At 40.6% G+C, this 20,894-nt stretch overlaps 1 protein-coding gene across 7 annotated transcripts in view; it reads left to right on the top strand.

Annotated features, from left to right (window-relative positions):
• MYOM1 (myomesin 1) overlaps positions 1-20,894 on the top strand; it is a 79,830-nt gene that overhangs the window by 42,773 nt on the left and 16,163 nt on the right. For all 7 annotated transcript variants that reach the window (XM_054815620.1, XM_054815617.1, XM_054815621.1 and 4 more), the window contains 15 exons: positions 1,497-1,693; positions 2,468-2,594; positions 3,369-3,553; positions 4,589-4,703; positions 9,585-9,741; positions 10,652-10,758; positions 10,880-10,924; positions 14,697-14,833; positions 15,706-15,850; positions 16,478-16,537; positions 16,805-16,872; positions 17,449-17,562; positions 18,239-18,326; positions 19,069-19,107; positions 19,201-19,306. In XM_054815620.1, coding sequence (XP_054671595.1) covers positions 1,497-1,693; positions 2,468-2,594; positions 3,369-3,553; positions 4,589-4,703; positions 9,585-9,741; positions 10,652-10,758; positions 10,880-10,924; positions 14,697-14,833; positions 15,706-15,850; positions 16,478-16,537; positions 16,805-16,872; positions 17,449-17,562; positions 18,239-18,326; positions 19,069-19,107; positions 19,201-19,306 — 1,690 coding nt within the window. The remainder of the gene's footprint in view (positions 1-1,496; positions 1,694-2,467; positions 2,595-3,368; positions 3,554-4,588; positions 4,704-9,584; positions 9,742-10,651; positions 10,759-10,879; positions 10,925-14,696; positions 14,834-15,705; positions 15,851-16,477; positions 16,538-16,804; positions 16,873-17,448; positions 17,563-18,238; positions 18,327-19,068; positions 19,108-19,200; positions 19,307-20,894) is intronic.

Below are 20,894 nucleotides of genomic sequence, written 5' to 3'. Positions count from 1 at the left end.
GCCATCAGACCCATTAATTATATGCTCAACTCTCCATTAAGATCATTATGCATGTAATGGTATCAGAGACCACTTAACAAACTTAGTGGCTACTGGAAGTGAAACATGTAAATCCATTTACTAATTTAATAACTTGTTTGACTGTGTATTAATGTATCTAAGATATTATATTATTTCTATATCACTTCAGTAAGTTGTTAGGAGTCTTGGTACCTAGTCTCTGGGTTATGTACCAAGTGTCTCTGGGTGTGAGGAAACAAAATCTGATTATGATGGTAAGCATGAAAATCTGTGTTGTGTTAGGATATATGAAGATCCTTTGTGGATTTATGCCTAAGCCTCATCTTATCCTCTGAGGCACAGTGCTAATGTTGTGTTTTATCTCTGACTGACAGCAATATGTAATGAGGGAAACCTATCAAGTTGAAGGCACACGCACAAAATCACGTTTTATGTTGTCAACACCTAAATACCCATCATGCCCAAGAAATGTGGGGCTTGAATTTTATTTAAGTCTTGGTACCTGGCCAGTGAACTGAATTTCTCCCCAGGCCTCTGAAGTGAGACTCAAAAGGCTTGTGCAAAGTGTTGAACAGAAAACAAAGTAGAGGTACCTGGGGCTAGCTGACACTGATATAAAACATTAAAGACAAAAGAAAACATATGTGATGTAGAATTTCCATCAAAAGTAGGACTTCGGGGTCACAAGTAGGGCTCTTCACTGGTGCATGACATATTGGGTGTGGGCAAGCATTTCCCCACTAGATACAGGAAACAGGTTGGAATTAAGTTAACGATTTCTGTATTGTTAAAAGGAAATTTTAAAAAAAGAGGATTATGCAGCAAATTTTTAAATGTAAGTTCTAATAACAGACATGTTCCATTTCTGGTCAGTCTACAGTGCCTATGATCACGCTTCCTTCCATTAAGGTAAGACCATGTGATGGGTGCAATGATAAAATTTGTACAGTGTATAAATTTAAAAAAAAAAAAAGAAAAGAAAAAATAATGGACTCATAAAGTCCATTCTCTGAAGGGAAGTATGTGGGCCTATTTGAAAAAAGGAACTACAATGAACATTGCATGTGTGAAAAAGGGTTTGCTTTCAGCAAAACAAAACAAATCATTGCATCTCCAATTTTTTTACTTCTCCTGTAATGTTAGTTTTAGTTCCTCATTTTTCACAGTTTTAAAGAGAGTCCTGATCACTTACATCAGAGCTGCAACTGCAACACATTCTTTCACAATGTATCAACTTGCTTCTCAGCAAACAAATGATCTGGAAAACTAATTCCTATGCAGTTTGGACTTTTTCATTTGGTTTATGTAAGCTTTTATCCTGCATTTCTTATTTCAACTCCAGAAACTTCCTTGACCACATAAATATTGTGCTAAATAGGAAATGCAGGATGGGAGCCACCTGAACACGGTAATTGAATGCCAGTCTGACTATTGAAATATTGCTTCCTACTTATGCATTCTTCACGTTGAAACAGCTGCTCCATCTCCACCTTATGACATCATGGTACTTGAGAGTGTTCGTGACTCGATGGTATTAGGATGGAAACAACCTAAAGTCACTGGTGGAACTGAAATTACCGGCTACTATGTGAACTATCGTGAAGTGGTTGATGGAGTTCCTGGGAAATGGATGGAGGCCAACATTAAGGCCATCAGCGAGAGGGCATACAGGGTAAGAGGTTAACTTCTGCTAGTGCTGTGGGTGCAAACAATATTTACAGAACAGATCTCAAAGACAGATTCGAGTGAGTTATGATTCGGTGTACAGATTGCTGTTCAGAGGGTTTTATATCCACGATGATAAGTTTATTTAGCTCCGTTAAACTTTGCTGCAAAATTATTTGTATGCTTATCTGTTAGTCTGGCACCAGCTGTCATCTGTGAGCTCACTACTCTAGACATAGCCTGAATTTTTGCAAGTCGGGCCCTGACAACAAATGTCATTCCTGCTGGGCTTGGCAGACCTACCCCAGTGCTTGCTGGTGCTGGAACCAGCTCTGCACCAGCTGCGTTTTGCGATCAGTTCTTGACCCAATTCAGAGACAGTGCTAGCTGCAACCTCGCTGAGCCGCTTTACGAATGAAAAGCAATGCTGGGGCTGAGTTTCACCCTGCTGTGAGGACAACTCTTGCCTTAAGTGAACTTGTTCTGTATCACAAGACAGATTAATGTGATTGTTGAGCAATACCCTGCTCTCTCCCTGACTACCAAAGTGTCTGTCAATAGGGGAAGGGGCTCACAATTTGAGTGTGCTAAGACCACTCACGTATGCTCCACCACTGATTAGAGGAAAAGCCAAGATAGTTATTGCCTTATATATGATGTCAGTAATGCATTCATCTCTTCAGGCACTTAAAACCACCTCATGCATTCAGTAATTGTCATTGTGACTTTCTTCTGAAGCCTTAATCCAAAGTTAATAGTACTTATCTTATTGATTCTGCAGATTCAAAACCTGAAGGAAAACATGGTGTACCAGTTCCAGGTGGCTGCAGCTAACCTGGCTGGGGTTGGGACACCCTCCCTACCCAGCCAGCCCTTCAAATGTGAAGAATGGACCATTGCTGTACCTGGTAGGATCCTGAGCACGGGGTGGAGGTTGCTCACAGCCCAAGGCTGCTCTGTGACTGATTGTCTAAGTTCTCAGTGCCTTCTGTTTCCAGGGGAGTCAACGGGCACTGAAATTCATACCCAGGCTTGAATCTCCATCACTTTGATTTAGTACATTTACAATGATGCATAATCCCTGTTTAGTCAGTAGCATTTTACAAGCAGCTTGTATTTTTTATATCTTTCCTGCTTGTAAAATGCTCTGTACTGTGTACTATGTGTTCCTCTGTACTGTGCCTGCCACTTTGCTTTCTAGTTTAAACAGTAGACATAAATACCTGTCTAAGGTAGAAGGCAGAGAAGAATGAGGTCCTCTAACTCTTGTCTAAATGTATCAGTTCAAGGCTAGCTTGCTAGCCTTTTAACACTCGTTGAAATGAATGAAAACAACCTTCATTGACTTCAGTGGACTTTAGAGCAGTCCTTGAAGCAGGACATTAGCTTAATAATTAACTTATTTCCCTGAGCTTGGAGATTATTTGTCATCTTTGTTTGTTCATGAATATTTGATCAAGATACCAAATCTCAACAAATTGGATTGTTTTTTTGGCTAGTCTTTTTAATAGTCATGGGTTGTGTTTATATTGGGTCTAGATATGATACAGAGGAGCTGCACATGTTATGTCAGCTCTGGGCGTACAACATGGTGTCTGGTTTTGGTTTTCAAAGTCTTATGCCTTAGCCCTTTGGGAACTTATTTTGATACCACAACTACAACTTTTATTCTTACCTTTCAGGGCCACCCCATGATGTCACATGCACAGAAGTTAGGAAGGACTCTTTGGTTTTACTGTGGAAGGAACCAGTTTATACTGGTCGTAGTCCCATAGCTGGTTATTATGTTGATATGAAGGAAACTGAAGCAAAGGAGGAACATTGGAGAAGTGTCAATGAGAAGCCACTTAAAAAGAAATTCTTGAAGGTAAATAGCTTAAGATTCAAATACTGGTATAACGGTATAATCTTGAGGACGTTAGCCTTCAATAGCATCATCCTGTGCTGATCATGGTTCCATTTAATGAAATACATAGTAGTTTATGTTGTGCCAAGTATTCACACGTGTAACGCCTGGATAGTCAGACAAGCCAATAACTCAGAACACAATCTGGTATGACAAGCCTAAAAATAAAAGAAAGCACTGCTAAAACCACACACCATTCTTGTAATGCAGGAGGCAACCCTAGCGTTTTCTAGCTCAAAGGGTAAGATAGGTATCTCTACACAAAAACAGATGGCACAAAAATAGATCTGATAATGTGGCAGGTGATTCTTTCTAAAACAACGTACCCTCTCCTCACATTTCATGGCAAGTTAAACCCAAACTTTTTGCACTATTATGCTACATAATTTTGTGGAATGACTTCTAAATAAGGGATCAGCTGTATCTCTGTTCTAGAGATACATCTCAAGTAGGTTTGCTATTTGTATTTGACAACTCACTTTAAAGTGTGATCCTTTCATATATGTTTTAAAGGAGTATTTGCAGGTGTTATGATGTCAGTATGATTCTTCAAGTCACTACAATTAAATCTGTATAATTAAATGCCCTCCTGTTTCTAAATAGGTGTGGCTGGCACTTATTACCCTGATAATTTCATTTTTCTAAGCCAGAATTTACCTGCAGTAAAAGATTATGCTGTTTCAGAGGTCAATGTACATGAGTTAAAAACATCCTGTTCCAATGGCAATGCTCCTTTTGCAAAGAAATCAATGACAGTAATGACACTGTCTAAATGTTAGCTATGCATACAAGGAAGGAGCAAGCCAAACACATTAGTCATGTCACTCTGAAATTGAAAAAAAACCAAACCACAAGGAAAAAAATATTTGTCAACTGGAAAAGGAGCAAAACAAAAAGAAAGGAAATGTCAAGCATTCAGAATGGAATTGTAAGAAGTGTGAAATTAAAATGTGTTTTGTAACACAACATGCATGTATGTTTATTTGCTTCCTCCAGATAGGTGGCCTAAAAGAAGGTGTGAGCTATGTGTTTCGTGTGCGGGCGACAAACCAGGCTGGTGTTGGGAAACCATCAGATGTCACAGATCCTGTCATAGCTGAAACACGACCAGGTTTGTTAGAAATACTTCCTCTTTTTCGTCATATTTAAACAGGTTCCTGTTTGTGCGATGTGTTTACATACAGGCTGCATGCAAACAGCCTGACCCCTCTCAAGTCAAACTTTTTTACTAAGCAGGAAATGAATTGAGGGTCATATCTTACTTTCTTGTCTGGTGTATTTTAGGGCCAGAACAGATTTTCTTACCATCACTACAGGTTCAGAAATATAAAAATACAATAAAGTTGTAAGATTTGCATGTATCTATAGACAAATGCATAAGCAGAGGACCCATTAAGATCAGCTCAACCAAAACATTCTAACAGATGTAGATTTTGCCCTTCCTATAGTAAACCAGTTGTTTGTGTTTTATCTCTCTCCTTTCTTTAACTTATGTAATATGCCTGAGGAAGGGGTAAAGGAAATTACTTTTTTTGGCTTTAAAAACATAATGAAGTCAGTTTGGAGACCACCTTCAGTAGGAATTCAACTGTTTGCTGGAGTCATCCTTGAAGGCCAGCTCCAGTGTGTCTATAATGCCAGCAAGGAACACAGGAACCAGTGCAGAGGCAGAATCTCTGTTCCTGGATCTTCAGAAAACCCTTGGGTTTTATTTAGCTATACAGGTAACAGAGGTGGCTTTGATCGGAGTCAACACCTTTTTGCCACTTAAGTCCCTAACAGAAAACACAAACATGGGCTTGTGGTTTACTCACCTATAGACTATTTCAGAAGCGGAGGGTCCTACAAGGCGGAAAAACAAACTCCTAGATATTTTAACCAAATCGAGTGTAAGGTTAGTATGACGTAAGAAGGTACAGGGGTACAACCCAGCCTGGATCCACCATACACCCTCTTTTCCTCTGACAAGTTCCCTTCCTCCACCTGCAGACTTTCATATCTGATCCCATCTGGGAAGGTTTCTAAGAGCCCTAAAAGAACAGGAACGAAGACAGGCAGCAGGCAGGCAGTGGGCAGGCAGCAGGCAGGCAGGACAGCGCGGGGGCCTGGGGCAGGTGGCACAGGGAGCACGAGTAGCAGTGCAAGGGCATAGGCAAAGGAGGCGACTACCTGGGCAAACAGCTGCCTACTCTGCCTACAGAAATAGTCAGGGTTTACTTGGGATGGTATTGACTGCGAGGTGTTGAGCAGACATTGCTGGTGATCATCAGTTCCCATTCCCACCCCGGCTGCTAAGGAACACTTCCCCGGCATCTTTTCCCTCTTTCTGACTCCCAGGTCCATTTTTACATCTCCTATTCCTGCAGCAGCACTGGCCCAGCTCTCATAAATGCCTGGTCCTCAGGACCAGGGCAGCAAAAATCCTAAGAAGCCTCAAGTTAGCTCTTAGTGACGCTGTAAGTCAAGAAAGTCTGAAGAAAGGAGGTCTGAAGATGAGGGTGTACAAGAACTGGAAAACTCAGAGTGGGGAGACTGGGGTGATGGCTAGCAAGGCTGGGATGGGAAGAAGAGACTGAGAGGAGTGGATCGTAAGTTGAGAGGGTGTAAGATTGGGGTACAAGGACAAAAAAGGATAAGTGTGTGAGTAAGAAGGGCTTGGGACAGGATCTTTCAGAAATGCAGTAGCCATAACTTCAGATCTACAAGCCGCTGAAGCACTAGGGCTATTGCCATTACCTGCACGTGGAGTAAGGCAGAACATAGAAACTTACTTTTGAAAACAGCTTATATGCAGCAACCGCTTCTAAAAAGAGAATCAAACCAGCAGTAGTACTAAACTTTTGGCTCTACTAATCCATTTTCTTTGAGGGTTAATATCTATCTGTCAGACTTTTGATAAAAACTTGTTATCATAACAATCTTCCAGTGTATTAAATAAAGGATTGGTCATGCCATTACAATTAAAAAAAAAAATCACGAACATAAAATCTTGTGAAGATAATCATCATGACAAAAGAAAAATTGTACAGCATTTTTAGTGTTCACTCAAATGATGCACATGCCCACCTGGCAATATGAACTTGAGCAGAACATTTGGTTTATAGACCTCACTGTCCGAGAAGGAGGTACATCTCAGGATCATGGCGCTTTTGCAAGCGAGGCTTGGGTTCATAGGTGCAAGGTGTGAGGGATCACAGGAAAGTCAGGGTTTGGCCCAGTGAAATCTCACAGGAGTTGAAAAAGATCTACTTGTACAAATCTGGTTGACCCATATTTTGAGCTGAGATCTGCAGATATGGCATCCACCAAACTAAGCTTCTTAAAAGTATTAAGAAAGGACAAAAGGCTTATTAAAAAAATTATTTCAGAAATCGGTCTCTTAGGCAGGCTTCCACCTTTCTCACTCAAACCACACAAATCTCCTGAACAATCATACCTTTTTTTTAAAATTACCGTAAGTCTTTTGTTATTGCCCAATGAATGCTGCCTTTAGTAACATCTTGGATGGAGACAAAATATTGTCAGGTCTCTCTAGACAATTCCTAACAGAATGTTGCTTTTGGCAAATGTGTAAAATTGCCAGATGACTGAGCTTTCTAATCAAAGAATGTAAGTAAATAATAACCTGAATGAAAATATTTGCTTTAATACAAATGCTACCAATTGTCTTTATCCAGTGAAATGTGTAAATTATGCGATACTTGGCATCCACCTTCTCTTGTTTGAAAACCGCATTTAATGTTTACAGTTATTTTCTAAAATTAAATGAAAAAAAAACCCCAACCCACCCACATAAACAAATACCAATCCAGTCTACTTTTGAGCAGTAAGTTTGTCTTTAGACAAAAGCACTTCAGTGTGTGTGGATCTCACAGGAAGCAGGGGAAATCCGAGAACAGACTGCCACCCTTCCCCATTCCTGCCCTTAATCCTTGTGCGTCTTGGTGCAAAGCAAAATTGGATTCTGATCCTGCATCAGTCACTTGAGAAGGGCTTGAAGCTCAGAAATTAATGAAACACTGTTCCATTCAACTTTTCTGACCAGCTATATTCAAAATGATGTCATGAACTCTAGTGCTTTGAAGCTGTCTGCTTTATCTTCATGTTATCTCTTTCCTTTTGATGCAATAAAACACTCAGATAAACGGAGATTTGATATGACATCTAAGTATTTTATTGCTTATGATGACTTTAAGAGAAGCTCTGGATGATATGTTGAAACGACCAAGCTATCTAGAAGAGGGAAACTAAGACTGCTACTACTATGGTAGCTTCCTTGGTTCCACTTTGTAGGATAGGTGGAGGCCTCTGGTCAGTAATTTAAAAAGAGATTTTTTTTTTTTTAAACTTATATAAATACTAGAGGTAAGCACCATCATCACTTCTGGAAATAAATGCTATGCATTGTTATCATAATGACAATACTTTAAAACCAATATAAAAGATTCTGTCCTTCAAATGAACCTTCTGGCTGTAATTCTTTGCACGTCGCATAAACTGCCATCAAAAGATTAATGTGCTAATGATCTACAGGAAACTAAACACTAATGAAATGTCAAGTGATGAATTTGCATATAATAAATTAAATTATAAAAAAATTGCAAATATGCTGCTGCCTAGTAAAATATTTGTATACCTTAGACTTCATTTATCATATATTGGTATGTAACTTGCTTCATTACCGCAAGGGCTGGTAAATAACAGCACCAAAATGGGAATATTAATCTCATTTTTCATTAAATGGTTATGGCAAATTATAAATACTAAGCAAGCTGTGTGTACACAAATTGTCATTACAGGAGCTACTCACAGTGCTGGAAAGAATGTGTATAGTATTAGGATGATGAAACACAGAAATCTCCTTGTATGCTTGAGGCTCATTAAGAATTATGCTGAAAATAAAGCATTTAATCTCAATGTCTGGAATAAGGCAATTTAAGGTACAATACTTTGTGAAGAAAATGTGTCATTAGCATTCTGGGCAGCCCAGAATTGTCTTAGGCTAAGTAATATAACGAGTGCCCTATTCATATGCGAGATCCAGCTCAGAGCTGTTTGGGAACGGAGCCTGGATGTTCTCCAGCACCTCTCGGTGCACACGCTCTCCCTGACGTTCTCAGACAAGTTGTTGAAATCAAAGTTAACACCACAGACGATGAGTTCGCCGAGCTGCCCGAATCTCAGGTGAAATTCCCTCAGCTTCACCGGGGTGCGAGGGGGCAGGATAGAGGTGCCTTCGTGTTTCGGATCTGGGATTCACCCCCAGGGCCTTGTAAAGGACAAACTGGGTCACCTTATCCAGCTCAAGGACTGTAGGTACTGGCAAAACAGGGTGGGCGACTTAAGCAGCTAATTGCAAATTTTCCCTCCCTTTGTGGGCCCGGGATTAATGCTGCAGACAGCAGCAGGGCCGGATGCCAAGCGCAGCAATTAAACCAACCTCCCGGAGTGAAGCCAGAGTCGCTGAAAATGTGCCTCAGTTGCACAAGTGAGTCCTGATGGGGCAACTCGATTGTTTCCTCTTCTGCCTCCTGCACCTCTTCAAACACCCACATTTGCACACGATATTCCCTATAGAGCTCTTACCTTGTTAGGGATTAAGAAATTCATGCTGCATAATGAAAGCTCTGACTACCCCTTACCATGGAAAATATTGCTATTTGATATTTCAAACATTTAGCGGATTTAGAAGCTTCCTTCTTTTTTTCTCCCTTCAGGTTTTTCCAGAGCAAATATCATAATTCTCATGTCTGCTTAGACTTGCTCAAATAAATCAGTTGATTTATGATGCTCTTTAATCTGTTCCTTTTATGGTTTAGAATAAGAACTGCTCTTGTGCATCAAAGACTGAGGATGCCAACGTTTGCGGCAATTGATGTGCCAGCTGAGAAAACGGCAAGAATCTGCTTAATCCGCCCTATGAATTATACCTATATAAATTTGTTTGCTGGCTTCTCTGAGAAAGTGGTATCACCTTGTTCTGCTCTTTCAGGAACCAAGGAAATGGTGGTTGATGTAGATGACAATGGAGTAATTTCCTTGAACTTTGAATGTGATCAGATGTCTCCAAACTCTAAGTTTGTTTGGTCCAAGAATTACGAACCGATTGAGGATGACTCTCGGCTGAACGTTGACTCCAAAGGCGGAAAGTAAGAACCCTCGGTGGCAGCAATAGTCTCATGTTTGAGAGACCTAGGCTGGTCACAGAAATCCATCCTTTTGCATGCATGACCTCACCAAGAGTTATATCTGCCTGTGCTTCTGGAAGGCCCTTCGAAAACTGTAGCTCACAGAATGAGTCAGGCCTCCTGTTTAGGCAATTTAGTTATGTTTAGGCATAGGGAGAGAAAATCTGTGCTCTGTCATCTTATGACCTGTCAATCAAGGCAAATTATTATTATTATTATTATTATTATTATTATTATTATTCCTACAGTTATTATTTTAAATCTCCAAAGGATAAAATTATCTTGCTTGCAAAATGTTTTTGCCATGTAACACTGTGGCAATCTTGAGAGGTACTGGAGTAAGCAGGACTCTCTTCTGACGGCGTCACCACAGCCTGATTTGGTAACTTCCGTAATGCTGTACGAGCTTACTCAGTTTCTTCAGGCTTTTAACAGAGAGGAAGAGATGGCAAACGCACAGGTTCAGCCTATGAACTGCCTGTGTGCTCTTCTAGTTATACAAACCATCCAGAAAAAAAAGAGTGGCTCACCACGCTCTCGGTATTGCATCTGAAACTTGAATCAGCCTGTACTTACGGTATCCTTTCACGCTCATCAAAGACTTGACAACCTGTTTTTAAGCATGCTTGAGCTAGCTTAAACTAGCTATCTCCAGTGCTTTTGGCGCTGAGAGTTGTACCATCTCCATTTGTACCACACATGGTAGGACCTACCCCGGTTACTACTGTCCAGAGCCCCCGTATTTGCCTGTTTAGTCAGAGAAAAAAGCTAATACAAAACTATTTTTATGTAGTCTTAGAGACAAAAAGGAGAGGTTTGTTTCAGACTGATCTCTTTTTTTTTTAATCAAAATGTTTCCCCCCCCCCAAAGGTCAAAAGCTATCTTTAAGGATCTTGGAGAAGATGATTTGGGAACTTACTCTTGTGTTGTTACAGACACTGATGGAGTTTCATCGAGCCACACAATTGATGAGGAAGGTAGATGCAATGTCTATTAAGCATGCCTGTTCTACTTTCACATCTGCTTTTTCTTGCTGCTGTGCCTCTCAGATCCATAAGGCATGCACACCTTATATTATTTCTTTTATGTCTTTTGCAGAAATGAAACGCCTGCTTGCTCTGAGCCACGAACGCAAATTCCCAAGTAAGTGAATCAAACATTTCTGTAGGGGAGAGCTTTGCATGCAGTGGGGTATTACAAAACTCCTGCCACCATCAGGTGGGGAAGTCACTATAGTAATTTCAAGTGAAAGTGGTTTTGAACTGAAGATCTAAGATGCCTTTAATTTTTGTTTCTTTCAGTACATTTGTGTATTACTGATATTCTTCCTGATCTGTTGCAGGCTACTGGCCTAGGCATATAATAAGTCTATATAATAGTTGGAAAATAAGTATCCCATTGGCTTTGTTTCTTCTGCAGAACAGCCTTTTATACTTATTCAGCATACCTAATCCAATTTGAAAACCTGAATTTGAAAAATTCTCTTACTAATCCAACTGAAGTTAACATAGGTTAAGGTTAACAAAGCAGCCAACTGTGGTAAATGCAGCTGTAATTATCTATATGTACAGAATTTTCCTGTTCAAATTTATTCCCTCCTTCTTTTCTGTAACACTTGACAATACCAACATTCTTCCTGCTGCTTGCGATTGTATTTTTGTCAACTTCACAGACCTCCCATACCTTTGTCATATTCTGGTAGTAGCACAACTTGATGATTTTCATTGGAATGTAACTTGAATAATTGAAAAAATAAATAAATAATTGGATTGTATAATGAAGCCTACTACACACAAGAAGATGAGACCTAAACCTTGTCTCATATTCTCCCACTGCATTCCTTTCTTCTTCCTTCCAGGTACTAAAACTCTTGCCTGTGTTTTAACATCTCCAGCTTTGCGCATGCACTGTTGGCACCTCTGCCAACTCAGCCCACATTGTGCCTCAGCCCAGTCGAAGCTTGGCGGCAGAAATGGCCTGTCTTTTTGCCCACATCATCTCTCTTTCTCATTTCCTTCTGTGTCTTTTCCATATCAGCTCTACCCTTCTCAACATATTGTGTCACCTTTTGACAGCTTAATGACAGCCCAAGCATCCCCTTGTTTACTCCCGCTCCTCCCAGATGTTTCCTCCTTAATTATATCTTAGTCATCACAAAACCTTAATGTTGTCACACGTCCTTACTTGCCCCAACCCTTCTCTTCTGGGTGCTCTTCCACGCTTTCTGCTCACAATTAATGTCACAAAATAAGCTCCTCGGGACACAGACAGTGTCTTCTTTTTTGCACTGTGTTAGGTAACAGTACACTTCTGGCTGTGCACGAGGTTCCAGGAGGCACAGGCAAAAAGGGAGATCACTGCAGAACATATCCTCATGTTTTAAGGAGGAAACTGTCTTATTTGCTTTGGCTACTCCAGGCCCTGTGGATACTTAAAAAAAAAAAATTACAAATAGGAGTTGAGATACATCTGGCTATGGCTATAAGGCTAGAAAAATAATAATGAGCTCCTATGGATTAACATAAAACCTTAGTCGTATCTCCAGATAATCTGTTTGAGGATTACCCAAATTCTCTACCAAAAAAAAATTAGTTGCTAGGCATTTCTGATTCAACATGTGCTCTTGCATGTTGCTTTGTTTGTACTTCTGAACTGCATTTAATTGTAACTTCTGCTTAGAAACATCTGCAGCCAGTAACTCCATGGGAAAATGGGTTGCTTGAATAATGCAGCCTTACAGAATGCAACTATGTATGGGCACAATAGTGTATTGGTGCTAGGTAAAAATAAATTGTTCCAACTCTTCAGTTTAGCAACTGCCCAATGACTCCCTGTCAAGTGCTCATGGTAATTACTGATGCTATACAAATAGGATGTAAGACCTTGTAAGCATGATGGCTGGAAAATGCCTAAAGTAGCTGTCAGTCGCTGCTTATGGAAATATTTTAAAATAAGATTTTTGCTCATGGAGGACTGTAACACAGATTCATCCAGTTCCTTTGCACTGGGGAGTGAACGACCTTTTCCCACAAAAGAATCCTTTTGCATCCTTTCAGTTCTTTATTTAACAGCTTCTGAGATACAACCCTCTTTTCCATGTTAGTCTAAGATATTCATAGTTAATTGCATGCAAATCAAGTGGGGGTTTAAAATTGCCATAGAGCTGACAGTGAAACAAAGGCAATGCAGCCTGATGTCTATTCACACCCTCTCCCTCTTGCTTCTGCTGGCTCCTGTAGCATCTCAGTAGCTTTGTTTTGAGAAATTATGCAAGACGTGAGATTCCTTTTGTTTTTTACAAGCGAAGTGATGCACTGGGAGACGAAGCTTCACAAGGACCATTTGCACTGCTGGGGCACACTCTTTTGGGGTTCTTCTTTGCCCTGCTTCCTCGTGGTAACACTGTCCCTCCAGCCTCCTTTTTAACTATTTTCCTCTCTCTGGTTTAAGCCCGTGCCTTTTTCATAATTCTCTTTTTTCCTGTGACTATTGCCTCACCTCCCAGAAGCCTTATTGTCACCAGACACAGGTCCTGTGCCACTCAGGCACCAAAAGCATACATGTGGGTGTGGGAGGGTGTAGGTGTGGGTAAGGGGTGAGCATGGGAAAGGAAGACGCGTGGAGTCCTCACCCCCCTAACTTTGTCTGGTTGTGGGGTGGCAGCTCTGCTCCAGAAGGCACCCCGGTCATTTAGGATGGTGCAAATAGAAAGATGAGAGAAATCAGACACTACCTCAGTCCCAGTCCTCTCCTGCTGTAGCTGGGCTTTTGCATACATGAAGTTGAATAGAATAGAATAGAATAGAATAGAATAGAATAGAATATTTAGAAGGGGAAAAGAACCCTGTCATGGGGTTTGTCTGGGAGGAGGTGTATCTTTACACTATCACCAAACTACATCATCAAGCATTTTGCAATATGTTTGTACACTGTCCTCAGCTGTTCCATGTTATGTCCTTACAATGCAGACTTTAGACTGCTGTGAAAGTGGAGACTGGGGTAAAGTTAACATACAGCATATGTACTCCCTGGAATATGATTTTGTTGAAAATTTGAGTATCCACTAAGACAGCAAAAAATTATGGAAGCCAATAAAATGAGCAATATGCCCCAATATCGGAGTCTAAATGTTCATGATTAATGTTGCTGATTAAGATATCTTAACAAAAAGTTAAAGCAAGCTGGGAACTTTTACTAAAAAGAAAAAGGAAAAATAAATAAATAATGTAAAAACCCCCCAAATTAAAATTACCTGCGGTACTCTTTAGATTATTTCTTTTTTCTTGCTAACACAAGGAATTGATGTATATGCAGGGGATTTTCATTATTCATAGGTAAACAAAATGTACTGGAGAGATTGAGGGTGTGTTGTGATGTTTAGTGAATTCTGGGAGATGGAGGTTCTGCCCAGCAAAAGATCAGAGTGCTTACAAAAATCTCCCAACCTGGAGCTCAGCAGCTGACTTTCTGATCATGCTTCGTGCTTGCATTTTTTTGGTGGTTTTCTTCCGCTGAGTCAATTCACTGTCTTGCAGTAACATTGTTAAGCGGCTCATTAAACATGGATCTGTGCCATACGGACTCGCATCCCACTGCAGAGACACTTGCAGTTTACCTTTGAAATAGATTTAGCCTTGTACTAGAATGGAGGGGCACTGGCATAACTCAAATCCCGAACACTTCCAGTCTGCACAGACGTAGTGATTGAAGGAGCAGAAGATTAAATCTTGTCTGTCATCCTGTGTATATGAGGGTGGAAAGGCATTCTGTTCATATGAAGAGCTATCATAAGTTAGTTACTCTGCATACAGTATCTGAGTATGAAAGGGAAGAAGTGGCTTTCTGATTACAGAAGAAAATAGTTGCTGGGGCACAAGCAAAGTCTAGGCTTCATTCTTTTCTTTCTGCTTTGTAGCTGTCCCACTTGTCTCTGAGTTGGCAGTGGAAATTTTGGAAAAAGGACAAGTGAGATTCTGGTTGCAAGCTGAAAAACTGTCTGGCAATGCAAAGGCCAACTTTGTATTTAATGATAAAGAGATTTTCAATGGAGAGGTAAGCCTTTTCATTGCTTACAGTTGTTTCCGTTTTTATGAGTATCAATGAGTACTAGTGTCTCTGTCTCCAATATACTCACAACTAGTGTTCCACACTGATGCATTTTCATGAGAAATAACATGCCACTGAAAACATCACAGAAAGATTTTGTCTGTAGTTCTGAGCTCCAGCTGAATTCTACTGGATGCAGTTTATAAAGTGGAGTTAAATGACTTCCTTGCTACCTTTGTGACTACCATGTGTTCCATTAACTAGTGGGGACCATAGGAGTTCCTGCAATAAGGTAGTCCCAGGTAAGCAGCTACTGTGGTCTTCAAGGAGTCGCTGCAGTAGCCCCCATTCATCCTATCTCCTTCATCTATGGCCCTAGCACACCCTTGTGCTCGGTTCTCACCTCTCTCTGCTGTTTGGAGGAATCTGTTACACCAAGGGAAAATTCCCAAGTGGTTGTTTCCAGCAGCAAAACTTGTTACTCCCAAAGACGTGACATAGCATGCTTTTGTTGCAACACTGATATCAGTTAGAAGGCAGAGATGGAGCATTCTACACAAACTTATTAAAATGTCATCACCTCAAAGAAATTGTTATTCTAAAGAGATGCAAATCTAAACTTTCTAATGAAAAAGAACATGGTACTCACCATAGAACAGGAGTGTCACATGCTTCTATAGCATTAGCAAATAGGCTTCACCTTTAACACATTATTCACTTATTTGGTTTCATGTTTAGAGTTGGAGCTACAGATAGTGTCAATCTGAATAAGTGAAAATATGAATACAGAAAACAGAATTTCACCTAAAGATACTATTTAACAAATATTTTCTGACTCTGATATCCATTAATTGTTGCTTTACTTTCCATTCCTGAAGAAATATAAAATGAAGGTGGACCAGAAGACTGGCCTTGTTGAGATGATTATGGATAAACTTGAGGACAAGGATGAAGGGACTTACACTTTCCAACTGCAGGATGGAAAAGCAACCAACCAATCCAGCCTTGTCCTCATCGGTGATGGTAAGCTAATCTATATTGCACAGTAGGCTGGAAAAATTATACCGAGGTTACCTCAGTTGTCGTCTTCACTTTCCACTGTTTTCAATACCAATAGATGTTCCAGTGGTTTTTCATGTCACAATACTCGCCTGCCTCATACAGGACAGGGCATGTGTGTGAACCAAAATTTTTAAACTTCTGGGAGAAAGGGCAATTGTTATAGAAATGTAAAATATTGTAGCCTGTCTTGGTTTGCTCTTCTATGGGTGGAATGAAAATTTCCCATGTAAAAAGCCCATTCAGGCAGGGCCAAGTACCTGCACCTCTTAGAGCTTGAGCAGCTTGCTGACTCTGCTGCTACTCGTTTGCCTTCCTACCGAGAGCAGAAAATAGCTGTATGATTGGGGATTACGCTTCATCAGACATGACACATTAAAGTCCTGATGACTGCAAGCAGCTAGGAAAGTTGGGTTAGCCGTAATCAGCTTCTGACACTTTGAAATGTTCAGTGAAAACCTGACCCTGTGGCAGGATTCTCATCGACCTCCCAAGGGACAGAGTTGTACCTAACTGTTATAGTGACATTCGGTACCGTACAAATGGCGTGTGATGTTTAACCTTATATTTCTTGCTGGTTTTAATTCCTAGTATTCAAGAAGCTACAGGATGAAGCAGATTTCCAGAGAAAAGAGTGGCACAGGAAACAAGGTGATCATACGGATATTTATAAGAATCACATATGTGTTAGTCTGTTAAGGGATTCTTTATATTTATACATGTTGATTTGAAATAGATGCTTTGTGTTCTGTTATATATATTACATATATTTGTTTACCTTCTAAAGGAGAAATAGGAAAAATAAAACCACATTAAAATATAACAGTATTCTTGTCAAGAAAAATACATTTGTCTTTGGTTTGGTATCGTGAATATCACTGATGTGACCTTTAAAAATACATCTGTAATTTTAAACAGGTCCTCATTTTGTGGATAAACTGGGATGGGAAGTTACCGATGACTGTAACGTGATGTTGAAATGTAAGGTAAGGGGCAAGGAGAACACTGAGAACAATGTTCAAAGCACTTTGACCTGCCACTACTTAGACGGTGAGGGTGGGAAGGGACTAAAAAGACTTGCCCTTTGCTTGTGTACTCCCAGCTGCACATTGGATAGTGCCAGAGCCTCTGAAGGCCAATCGTGCTGGGGCGACTGCTCATTGCATGTAACAAAATACCTTGGAAAATAGATGCAACTTTTTTCTTCAGGTCCGTCAGCCACCCACCCAGGAAAAAGCACCTGAATAGAAATGACAGGTCTTTGTAAATCCCGGGACTTTCTCTTTTTTGCTAGGTTTATGTGTGTAGAAATCCCCTTGGCAGGATCCACTGCTTCCCCGGGCTCCTTAGAGCTGCTGGCAGTTCTTTTCTCTCTCTTTTCACCTCTGCCGTTTTCCCTCTTGCAGCCCTCATTTTAAAATGGAGGCCTGCAATAACTCACTGTGATCAAGTCATAAAACTTGCTGCTCTTTTATGAGACATGAACAGGCTAACCCATGCAACACCAAGTTCCCCTGCTCAAATGAAGAGAATAATTACAATGTGGTTTTCATCCATCTTAGGTGGCTAATATCAAGAAGGAAACACACATTGTATGGTACAAAGATGACAGGGAGATAATGGTAGATGAAGAACATGACTTTAAAGATGGCGTGTGTACTCTGCTGATATCGGAGGTGAGTGACTGTCCTTGTTAGCCCTCAGCTGAAGTTAGTGCTATGAATTCAGTTGAACGATACGATCTTATCTGATATTTCAGCAGAACAATCAAAAAAGGAAGTGGGTTTTAAAAATGGAAAAACTTGTGAGGCGTCTGTGTTTTAGCTAAAGCAAATGTCTGTCTATAACTGCTCGTTCAGATCTTTGGGAAATGATGACAGAAGAGATAACAAGCTTGTCATTTCCTTTGCATGTCAGTTTAACAACTGAATGAGACCGCATTTATGTTTCACACGGCATTTGAAACTCATTGTCTCTCAGGCTTTCAGAGGACCACCCTCTCGGAGTCACCAGAGAGGTCTGCTCCATACCCAGCCTTGCTGCAGACTGGGGACGTGACCTGCATTCACCGCTTCATCTCTTTGCTCTCGGTTCTTTGGCTGAGGAAGGGAAGAAGTGTCAGGGACCCCTGGGGACTCCCCCACGGCTACAGGCCAAGACCCCCTAGCCAAGGCCCATCTCACCACCCCAGCCAGGAGCAGGGCAGCTGGGGGGCACTGGGGCAGCCCCCACCCCGGGCATTGGGCACCTCCCTGGAGATGGGGATGGGACATCAGCTGGGTTCAGGAGCAAAATCTAGATTTTTATACAGTAACTGTTCTGAAATCTGGTTTTACTGTTACAACATTGCAGTTTTCTAAGAAAGATGCTGGCACTTATGAAGTCATACTGAAGGACGACAGAGGAAAGGACTCCAGTGAGCTAAAGCTCAAGGACACAGGTCAGAGCCACTTTCTGCACGCTGTCAGCCGCACCAGCTGACAGCCTGACTGCTCGCCTGCAAGCGGGTTCGGGCTAATACAGGCAACTGCGTGTGTCGCCTTGCTGTGGTTTTGTTCCTCCTGTGTGTAAGATCATCTCATGAGAAAAACTGAGATTTTTCAGTTCAACTAATATTTGAATACAGCTTATTGCATCTGGATTCTGTATAATTTTGTGAGAATATGATGACTAATGCTAAGCAAAATGATAACAGGTTTCCTCAGGGGGCCATCATTAGTGTAAGTCTACAAGTATAGAAGGAAATTATAGAACTAGATTATTTTAGAAGATTTTATGTTTTTATTATGTTTTGCCATCATTTATTTAGGGACCTTTCCACTCATTGTGATTACTATATTTTTAAAATTTCAAGCAAGGGGAGAACAACCCTTTCCATCAGAAAGTATATAGATGGGTTAGCATTCCAACGGAATAGTGTTATTTACAAGAAAAACCCCACAATATAGTTTTCTCTAGCTGCAGCAGTATTCATCAAGGCTACTGTCAAATAAAGTCTGGTAATTGTGGAATAACAGGCTATATTTCTGCATTACTTAGATTTCTAATATGCTTTATAAAGTAGGTCCGATTTCTTTTCCAAACCTACTGGGGAGAATATTTCAGAGCCAGTACTTGTCCTATTATTGACTGCGCTTGAGCTGCAGACACAAAGTCTTAGTCTCTGGATTTTCTTTCCACAGCTTTTGCAGATCTGATGAATGAAGTATGCAGAAGGATTGGTAAGCACTTAATTCTCTTTTCAAATGAATGACTCATTGTGACACTCAATGAATGGCTGCATGGCTGCATAAAACCATGTGCTCTTCTTTCAGCTTTATCTGCAACAGACCTGAAAATCCAGAGCACGGCTGAGGGTATCAGACTGTACTCCTATGTTACTTATTATGTGGAAGATCTAAGAGTAGGCTGGGTGCACAAGTAAGTATGCAAAAACTTTGAAAAAGTCAGTGCAATTTTGTTTTTCTAGACTTTGGAAGAACCTGGATATATGAGACAGACAAAACCCAGGTTTCTTCTCATTTCTCATGAGTCCTCCTCTCATATGAGTCAGTTTCAGTGAATTACACCCATGTGAAACCAGTATGAGAGTCAGGTGTTGGTGGTGCTGGGCTCCCCTGTCGTTTTCCTCCTGAGGCAGATAGTCCCACGCCATGGGATGCTGTCAGGGCCGTGCTGCTTCAGAGCGCTTCCCACCTCCTGGACAGGAGCTGCATCTTTCCCTGAATCAGTTTTAAGGAGTGATGCAAATATAACCTGGAAGATTGACAAGCCTTGAAAGAGGCGAGTGCCACGAGTTCAGAGATACCTAGCCTGGAGTTCTGCCTGTCTGGAAGCCGCAGTTCACGGGAACTGGGACAGGCGGACACATCCTCTTAACGCATGGATTCATGTTTAAGAGAGAAAGCAAGTTTCAGCATGTGCCTGGGGCAGTATAATCCAGACAGCCCTTCCTGTGAGCGCTACAAACCTAACCAAGACAGACAGAAGAACTGAGATTTTTAAAAATAATTTGAATGCCCAGCTCCCCATAAAATTAATGGGACTTGCATATCCAAATCCACGAGACAGCTTTGAATTCTCAGCCAGCGCAAACAGCATGCGCTGGAAAACCCAGAGTAGTAAACAACTTAGATTTGATTTAATAGTAATAGATTTGAATTCTTGCTGCTTCACTTCCTGTGGACATGGTAGTAGTTAGTCTTTAGGATGGAATCTGAATTACTGATCTCTCAGTAAAACTGATGTAAATGAGGCACAGAATACCCAGGATGCGCTGTCGCAGTCTGGCTGTAATTATTGACACTGATGCTAACCAGTAATGCTGTCAGAGAAATGAAAGCAGTTTGAGGTTTTCCTGTTTCTTGGCTCTCATTTTGCCCTGGTATCACCAGGAGTCCTAAGCATTTCAAACCTGGAAGTGAATATGAAGTATTCTGGATTTCTTTTTCTCTCTTAATTTTCTCTCTCTCTTTCTTTATCTCTCTCTCTATTTAATTTTTAGAAACTAATATAATATCAAAGCACATCAGATTAATCTAGTAAAAATGTTCTTTGATCTTCCAGTATATTCAAAGTTATCAGTTTAAAGATAAAAAAAAAAAGAGTAACTTATTTGACTAATATCTTTTGCCTCGTCCAGGGCAATAAACTGCTTAGCTAGGAAGCTGAGAAATTTATATTTTTTTGTGGAAGAAGATATACTTATGTCAAAGTATGTTCAACTGTAAATGCCAAAGCATAGCAGAGCATCAGAAAACATTCCAAGCAGGCAAACACCATTTGTGACAAAAGCAGGGGAGTTTTGTAGGTGCAGTCCTATATAGTTTTGTTTTGCCCAAGCAGAAATAAACTTATGCTAAGAAGAGAACATGAACATTTGCGGCTGCATGGATTACCCTTCAGAGATGTGGGTTTTAAATTTGTGTAACTCTTCTTCCCCCAGAATTTGTATAACTCTTCTATGGTTCAGGTCATAGAGTAAGATGTTTACACCACGACATCCTGC

Source organism: Grus americana, chromosome 2, assembly GCF_028858705.1.
Source record: "Grus americana isolate bGruAme1 chromosome 2, bGruAme1.mat, whole genome shotgun sequence".
In the NCBI taxonomy this organism is placed as follows: Eukaryota; Metazoa; Chordata; class Aves; order Gruiformes; family Gruidae; genus Grus; species Grus americana.
This window is presented reverse-complemented; position numbering and strand designations above follow the sequence as displayed.